Below are 9,010 nucleotides of genomic sequence, written 5' to 3'. Positions count from 1 at the left end.
ACTAATTTTAGTGTCCCGGATTTACATTTCTATGTTACGTCTAGTCTATGAGACCAGGCTGTGTAGCCCCATGTTGTTGGTTGTTCAGACTAATAAGTCAAATGGTAGGTAATCTTAACTCTGACCACCAGGACTTGACCTCTGAGCACTTTACTTGACACCACTTTAGAGGAGGGGGTGAGAGAGGGAGAGGGGGGATGGAGAGGGGTAGGACGGGGCATTGAGATGTGAGGAAGATTGCGTGTTCCGTTCCAATTACGCAGGGTTCTATGGACACTTGGACAGGCCACTAAAGAGTGGACATCTCCATTTCATTTCACTAGACGCTTCGAGGCGCGCACGAAGCATGTTGATCCAAATGGAACATGTTTTAAACGCCTCTATTTAGCACCAGTGAGAATAGATCTGATTTAACTTCCCTTTGGAATTGAAGTCTCAGCGACAATGTATTATATCAACGTGATCATTTTGTTATAAGATGGTCCTATGCATTGGTGGCTACGACGGTTTTGATTGTAATGCTTGCAACGCTTTCCTTTAAGCTGAATAACTTGGCAAATACATTACTATGGTCTTCATTCTGTCCAGTGCAGCTTACTGCAATCAATTGAATAACAGGCCTTATATTGTCATGCATTGTTCTTCACATTAGACGTTTGAAAAGCACAGGGTTTTGTTTTAAACAAGCCATACGTTTTGAAAGCTGACAACTTCAGATTCACTCACACATAAGTACTACATGACAAAAATAAGGGGAGTCTTTGCACGTTGCAACAAACCTCACCATACTGTTATATTGTGCTCCTGCTGTGGATTACAAATATCACAATGCTAAACCAATTAGCTTCACCATTTAGCTTCAAAAACACCCTAATATTCCCCCCCCAAAAAAATTGTGTTGCCTATTTTAATGACCACGTCACAACAAACAACGCAAATAATTTGCCCCTTGTCATGTAAATAGTGGGTTAATAATATGGATTATTTCATGGCATCACATTACACATAACCTGGTGTCCTATAAATTCGTTAATAATTATTTATCATTATAATTTACATATCAATATTGTTCATCATTTTAATAACTGAGTACCTCCTAAGAAGGACCTTTAGAACGTTTTAAAAATATATATAATTGAAATCTTGAAATTTTTCTGAATTCATCGTTTGAACGGTTTTGTTTCCTTGTGGAAATTGAGGATTGGAGAACATTGATGTTCAGTGGACTATATATACTCTGTATACCTGCACAAAATCATTTGCTCGTTCGCTCATGCGGTGATAATGTGCTTGTAGCCAACACTCCTGTCCAAAGCTGTTTGTCTTCCCTATTATCTCTCATCCCGCGGTTGTGATTGCTCGTTCTCTGTTTATCCACATCCAATCGATGCGTGGCGTCATCAGGGGTGCCATTATGACGACTGCCCTATTAAGAATGACAGCTCGAGAGAAAGAGAATGCAATGGTGATCCCTCCCAGGGCTTGTGCCGCACTCTGAAGCTCTCGCCTCGCAGGATCAGAACGTACATCCCCCTCTCTTCTCTCCTCTCATTTCAATCAATTCCTCTACTCTTTTTTCTCCACTCTCACGACTGAATCCCCTCGCCATCCGTAGCCTGCAGTGTCACAGACAGCTTGGCTCTCTCCATAGTGATTTGGCGCCCGTTCATTCCACGCGCGTTCGTTCGTCGGTAATGGAAAACAGAAAGGAGATGGTGATGCTCGCGGAGGGAGGTCAACTTGGCACCGTGGTTGGCAAGACGGGCTCTAATTTCTCGGAAGCAGTTGGAAGCCCCGCACAAGAACCGCAAGGAAAGACGGTCCACAGGAACTGCCTGAGCCCGGGTTCTTCACCCTACTCGCGAGACAGAGCAGACGAGGAGGTGGAGGGCGCACAGGGACGCGTGTGCGCTGATGTAAGGCCGGTTGGCATGTCTTCTTCTACAGAGAGACACCGGATAGATCGCACCAACAAAGAAACCAGCAGCTCGGACACTGAGTCAGACTTCTATGAGGAAATTGATGTGAGCTGCACGTCAGAAAGCATGGACTACCCCAATGGGAAAGGTAATGAAAAAAACGGCATGACAGTATTCATTTCGTTTTCTCAACACATTGCACGGATGTGATTTTGAATGTGGGAAAATGTAAATTAATGAATGCAATCGATGTGACGGTGTAAACATGGTCTACAATCGATTGCTAGCAGCCTATTTCTGTGCATGCAGTCCAGAATGAAAAAAAGTAAATTATGGCGTAACATATGCAAGATATTCCGTACGATTGAATTATGGATAGGGAGTGACAATTTACTGAACATAATTGTTATTGTTTTTATAACAACGTTCATTTGGAATTAATTAATTTCTCTATAGATTGTTACATCCACACTCATGAGAGATCTCGTCTTGTTATTGGGTTACACCCCCTTAGCTAGGGTTTTAACCACAGTGACACTTTTAAAACGAGTTACCCCGGGGCCAGACACCCTGTAGCAAATTAACCAATCTGCACGCATGCTGCTAGTAGAGATTTTAAGTAAACAAACCACAAATAAAAATGGCAGACCCCAAAACACTAAAATACCTTATTAATTCGTTGGTAGACTGATTGGAATTATCTAGGGACCATACCCCAGGAGAACTGACATCAAACTGGTCATGTCTTTATGAAAAATAGGCTCCAAATGAGTTGTCTAATGCTTACCATATGTATTTTGAGGTCCTGCTTTCAAATGAATGGGAAACAGTATCCTACATGTTGAACGAATGATTATATATGCTATTATCTTCACATTAAATCGGGTTCTGCATAAAATATAACTATCACAATGATGGATTAATATAATTATCCCTTCTGCAGTTAGCTATGGTATTCATTTATCTGGATTATGTAGTTTACTCTAGGCCTACATAGGCTTCATTTATGATGAGATGCATTTTAGCTAGTTGTGGTGCTCTGCTTTCGATTTTTGTCAACCTCAGTCAAACGAAAAATAAAAGCTGCAGTGACAATTATACAAAAACAAAAATAACAAAAGAAAACCTGTACAACACTTAATTGTAGGATACTATTTTCATCAAATGTACCTTTAGGCTATTCTATAACTAATAATCTGATGAATGTTTTAAACCCATTCCAGGTCGAAACGGTGATTCCCCCTGCCACCCGGTTGACAGCGGCATGGATCTTGGTAAGATGGGTTCGGGACAGGGCTCGCTGTCCTACGGGGCCGACGCGATGCGACGGTACCGGACAGCATTCACTCGGGAGCAAATCGGCCGGTTGGAGAAGGAATTCTATCGGGAGAATTACGTGTCCAGGCCGAGGAGATGTGAACTGGCGGCTTCACTAAATTTACCAGAGACCACAATCAAGGTAAGATAAGGCTCTTCGGCTTTAACAGAAGCCTATTTCAACATCATAACGTTTCTCTACAACATATGAGTCTATTGCCAATATAACATATTTGGCATAGAAAGGACATATCTTAGTTGCAAATCTAAAAAGAAAATATGAGTTCACTTGAAATCATGTCAGACAAATCGAGGCCTAGGCTACTCAGCCTATATTTATGTGGGTTCTCAAAACAATACAGTAAATGCAATTTCACGGGCAATATTTAACTAAATTAAACGTTAATTCATTGTGTTAATGATTAAACAGAAAACATTTAAGGGGCGAGCTTATGTATCCATTAATGAGGTGGAATTTGCATAGGCCTATAGTATATATATATGAAGCGGATATATACACTGAGCTTACAAAACATTAGGAACACCTTTCTAATATTGAGTTGCACCCCCTTTTGCATTCAGAACAGCCTCAATTCGTCGGGGCATGGACTCTACAAGGCGTGGAATGCATTCCACAGGAATGCTGTCCTATGTTGACTCCAATGCTTCCCACAGTTGTTTCAAGTTGGCTGGATGTCCTTTGGGTGGTCGGCCATTCTTGATACACACAGGAAACTGTTGAGAGTGAAAAACCCTGCAGCGTTGCAGTTCTTGACACACTCAAACCCGTGCACCTGCCTGCCACCTACTACCATACCCCGTTCAAAGGCACTTAAATATTTTGTCTTGCCCATTCGCCCTCAATGTCACACATACACAATCCATGGCTCAATTGTCTCAAGGCTTAAAAATCCTTCTTTATCATGTCTCCTCCCCTTCATCTACACTGACTGAAGCGGATTTTTCACCTGGATTCACCTGGTCAGTCGATGTCATGGAAAGAGCAGGTGTTCCTAATGTTTTGTACACTCCGTGTAGGTCTGCCCACTGCTCTCTAACTGTAAGGCCATTTGGAACCGTGGGTAAACGTACAAAAACAGCTGTAAATCTGTTATCTGTCTCATCACATACGTATGAAGGTTCATATTTTACCTCGCCTGTCTGTATGTTTGTGTTCCATAGGTGTGGTTCCAGAACCGCCGAATGAAGGACAAGCGGCAGCGTCTGGCCATGACGTGGCCTCACCCTGCCGACCCCGCCTTCTACACCTACATGATGAACCACGCGGCCGCCACTGGGAATCTCGGYTACTCCTTCCCGTCCCACCTGCCATTACCGTATTACTCCCACCTTGGGGTCGGAGCCGGCTCGGCCTCCTCCGCCACCCCATTCTCCAACCCACTCAGGTCCCTCGACAGTTTCCGGATGTTGTCTCATCCCTACCAGAGGCCGGAGCTGCTGTGTGCGTTCAGGCACCCATCCCTGTACCCCAGCCCAGCCCACAGCCTCGGTCCCGGGGGGAGTCCCTGTTCCTGCCTCGCCTGTCACTCCGCTCAAACAAACGGCTTTCCACAGAGGCCCACCGGGTCAGACTTCCCGTGCTCCCCAACGACCAGGACTGACGCGTTTCTGACGTTTACACCGTCGGTGCTGAGCAAGTCCTCGCCGGTGACTTTGGACCAGAGAGAGGAGGTGCCATTGACCAGATAAAACGAAGAGAGCACATCTACATGTGTTCATTGGACTGAGTCAATGAAGCGCAGAAGAGGGCCATACGCTTTTACCATGATGAGCTTTTATCAAACTTAAAGAAAACACATGAACAAGACTCAAACAGCATGAATAGAACGCTCGTGTGGAGCAGACTCCATATCTGCAGCAGCATAAACGACAGGTACTGCAGCGCGTGCTGTTACATACACCTGCTACATAACAAAAAGGAGAGAGGAGTGAGCTCGGAGTGCAAAAAATAGCCTACCCAGTTTTTAAGCTACATGTTTTCAAGCACCAACACGATGATCTCACACATCACGCTATCCACTGAAAAAATACATTTCAGTTACAAAACCCCATGCAGACCATGAAATATTCCGAGATCGGACAAAAARCACATTTGATTTATCTAAGATTAATTTGGTGCGAGGAAAGAGAGCGCGCGGGTGGACTGGGAATTACAGACAAACGTTTATCTCCGTGATGGATGGTGTTAACGGTTTATCATTATTTGTAGTCTCTTCACATGTCCAAATTGACCTACATATATGGGTAGGCTAGTTACACTAGAATGATGTTTTCCATCTTCTTTTTTTAACAAGGGAATTTGTTAACAGACTGCACCGTCTCATTATGGCTCCCTCTCCCTGCCCGAGTGTCCCTTTTTTGAAGGTCTGGGGCGGAAATGTGCAGATGCTGGTAAAATTAGTAAGTGATGTATATGTACGTGGCAGATGAATTTTGAGTGTTGAATTAATGATAATACCGGCCGCGCGCGGAGACCGGGAGGGATCGTTTCTGCCAAGCCGTAACAAGGCGCCAGGGGAACGGATTAGCTCGCTTTGGCTTGACGGGGGAAGAGAGAAAGACAAGCCACTGGACAATCACACCAGGCAAATTAGGCCGAGTTCGTTCGAGCTGCCCATCTCACCCATATACCCTCGACTGAACACTAGCCACCACCTCTCTCCCCCTGCCCACCTCCAATTCTACCCCATTCTATTTTACCCGTAGCCAATGTTCATAAGACYGAATGCTTGGATAAATGCATTTATAACGACTGATTCTGATACTATAAGCCTTATATTTATTATACTCATTCTAAAATAGTTTGAGGAAATTGCTATTATTTCTTTGTTTCCATGTATCGCTTTGCACTGTTACTGGCATAGTATTTCATCGAAATAACCCTGTCATGTTTTAGAGAAATTTCTGCAAAAAGGCTCAAGAGAGCGAATTCACTCTCTGGTAATTTTTGCTGAATATATTGTTGGATTGTTCTGGACTTCAAATTTGCAATAAACAGCATTTCAAACAACAAAATCAATCGAATGTTTTATTCTACAGCTCACGGAATAGGCATACTAAGTTTTCATTGCAGCCTGGGCATCAAGGGAAGGCCTACATGTAGAATCGTAATCTAAATCAAATCAAAACAAGTATATTCCAAAAGGTTATTCATATTCTATTGATATAAAACCAATTAATTGCACATTGTTAGGCCTAAAATAATATAAGTAGGCCTACGTAACTTCCTAGCAATGCATTTACTTGTAGGACTATTATAGACAAATGCCATAGAAAAATATAATATAAAATAGACCTAAGGTACAGGGCATTGTCATTGCATATTGCTCCTAACGAGAGCAGTAATTTGACTGAAGTGTTCTGTGTCAAAACACAGAATTGCTGGGCGTCGTCTTGTGATGGGCGCGCGAGAGGATATGTCAGCTAAGCGGTCCCCGGGATCCGTTAACGCCAGTCATTATTTTCTCTCCCATCCATCGGTTAATAGACAACGGCAGAATTTGTTGTCTCGAGAAGATATTGGAATGGTAAAAGATCGATGATCTAACTGGCCCCACCAATCAGCGTGAGCTTAATTTGTTGCGTTTGAGTCGCAGGCTCTCCGTTTGAGTCGCAGGCTCTCCGTAAACGAGATATTTCTGTATATAATGGGACACTAGAAAGAGGCTGTACTTTTAATATGAGCTCAGGGGCTTTTAATATGTGTTTAAATCGTCGAGAGGGTAGATTAGAAGTTATTTCAGCAAATTAGTAGTGTAAATGTGTGACATTTAAGTCGAGGGTGGATAAAAGCATTCCAACATGAAATGTGAAATTCCAATATTCAATGGTCTTGTAAAACGCAGTAACAAATTATCTATATAAGCCTAATTATGTATTGAGGGTAAAATTAGATAAACTAAGTCATGGTCGTGCTCTAGTTAACACATTTTCAATCGTTATCTAACGAATAAACGAGACAGCATTAGCTTACTGTTGTTTTAACTTAGCCTACCATTTTAGAAAACAATACGGCCTTATTATCGTGATATCTTTCCCTTTCCTATAAACACACGTTTCTAAAATATATTAGCCTATATCAATTTTTCTATCTGAAGAGAAAATAATGTGTTGGCTAATTATTCGTTAAATCATGCTCCCATCCGGCGTGCATTCCGGTGTGTCACGAGGTAAAAGGTTCGCCCTAATCAGTCAGCCCCCGCGAGCCCCCTCTGAAATACCCTCCACCCTACCCGCGCCCGTCTGATTGATCGCCTTATTAACTGGAGTTCTTGTAAGTGTGACCGAGCTGATTAAAATGCATATGTTTGGAATAATACACCGTTTAAGCCGCCCGGCAGAAGCCACAAGGCAGATTTATGTAAGCCATCACGCCATATTTCTGCCTTATACGGAGATTGCAGGACGAAAATATGTTTGAAAAATGTTTTGGCTTGTGCATGATAAAATAACAGCAAGAAAATAAAAAATGTACGAAATAGATATTCAAATGCATTGGCCATTTCACAATTGTTTCCCATTGGACAGTGGCAGTGTGGGTTATGGTTAGTGGCCAGGACTGGTTGGGGCTGGTTTGGATGAACCCATACAGTAGCAGCCCCCACCACCACCATATGATCCTCTTTTCAAACGCGCATCACAGTGCCAGAATGACACATAAGTGATACAAATTACAACCACATTTACCCAACAACACATATGGATCCCCAGCTATCCCTTACTACGTTGAATCCACAATGGCCTAATCCACCATTAACACTCAATTTAATCGCTGGAAGACAGTATACGACCGAGCAACAAGATATGATAGACTTCTCTAYTGCACACGTAACAGCAATTACCTCGGCCTTAGAAGATGTTATTAGTGAGAATTGGCGCAGGGCTCGTCGGAACCCTGACTAGCACAAAGCGTTTTGATAGGGGAGGTGCCGAGCAGCTGTCCACTGAATAGAGAAAAAACCACAGCCATCCTATCCGAGGCTGCTGCTGCTGTTTAAATTGTACTACATTCTAATTTACAGGCCCTTGTCGTAGCGCGCAGGGCTGGCGAGGAGGCGTGGATGGACCAATCACAGAGTAATGATGATGAATGGGGAATTAATGCACACACAAGCGAGACAATTTAAGCCTTCATCTGTTTAAATAGACTTCCAATATCATTTGGAAACGGAGGTCACGTTAAATCAATCGGGCGACGCGTGAAAGTCGTTTTCGGTGGCGTCTTTATCAACATTATTTACGGCGCACGGGAGAGGGCTTTACTGCCGGGCCGGGCTCGGGAGGGGGGAGGAGGTAGAAGGGTCCCGCTGCTCAGAGCTGGTGACATGAGAGAGTTGGGGTGTCTATTCAATTGTCACCGGTTATTTTATTCAGGTGGAACTAAACATGTTGTAGCTATAGCGTTTGTTTATGCGAGTCAATTCAGACTGGCCCATAACAATTTCCCTCACCTAACAGAGCTGTATGGATATAAAGCCAGAGTTTAATGGCCCAATATCTTATGAATGCATGTTTACACCATATGTTTACACACAATGTAGCCCCAGAKACAAGAATAAAGCAATGGCTGGCAAGAGGCAAGATAGGGGGATGCTTTCAAACTGCCTCTTTTTGCAACGCCATCGTTGTCTTTTAAGTCAATTTGATTACACAATTCCCTGTTTATTTCACAYGATTCTTTATCAAATATACTCACCCAAACGGTTCTCCACTAACACTTCTGGGAAACACTATAGCTCTCAAGAACCCAAGGG

The 9,010-nt window shown here is 43.1% G+C and overlaps 1 protein-coding gene across 1 annotated transcript; it reads left to right on the top strand.

Moving 5' to 3' along the window:
* The first annotated feature begins 1,285 nt into the window (after positions 1 to 1,285).
* Positions 1,286 to 6,261, top strand: LOC112071724 (homeobox protein XHOX-3-like). The gene is made up of 3 exons (XM_024139165.2): positions 1,286 to 2,067; positions 3,143 to 3,378; positions 4,419 to 6,261. The coding sequence occupies exons 1-3, from the start codon at positions 1,695 to 1,697 to the stop codon at positions 4,944 to 4,946; spliced, it is 1,137 nt and encodes a 378-aa protein (XP_023994933.1). The 5' UTR covers positions 1,286 to 1,694; the 3' UTR covers positions 4,947 to 6,261.
* The last annotated feature ends 2,749 nt before the right edge of the window (positions 6,262 to 9,010 follow it).

This window comes from Salvelinus sp. IW2-2015, unplaced genomic scaffold (genome assembly GCF_002910315.2).
Source record: "Salvelinus sp. IW2-2015 unplaced genomic scaffold, ASM291031v2 Un_scaffold1703, whole genome shotgun sequence".
NCBI lineage: Eukaryota > Metazoa > Chordata > Actinopteri > Salmoniformes > Salmonidae > Salvelinus > Salvelinus sp. IW2-2015.
The sequence above is the reverse complement of the archived record's forward strand: the minus strand, read 5'-3'. Positions and strand labels throughout refer to the sequence as shown.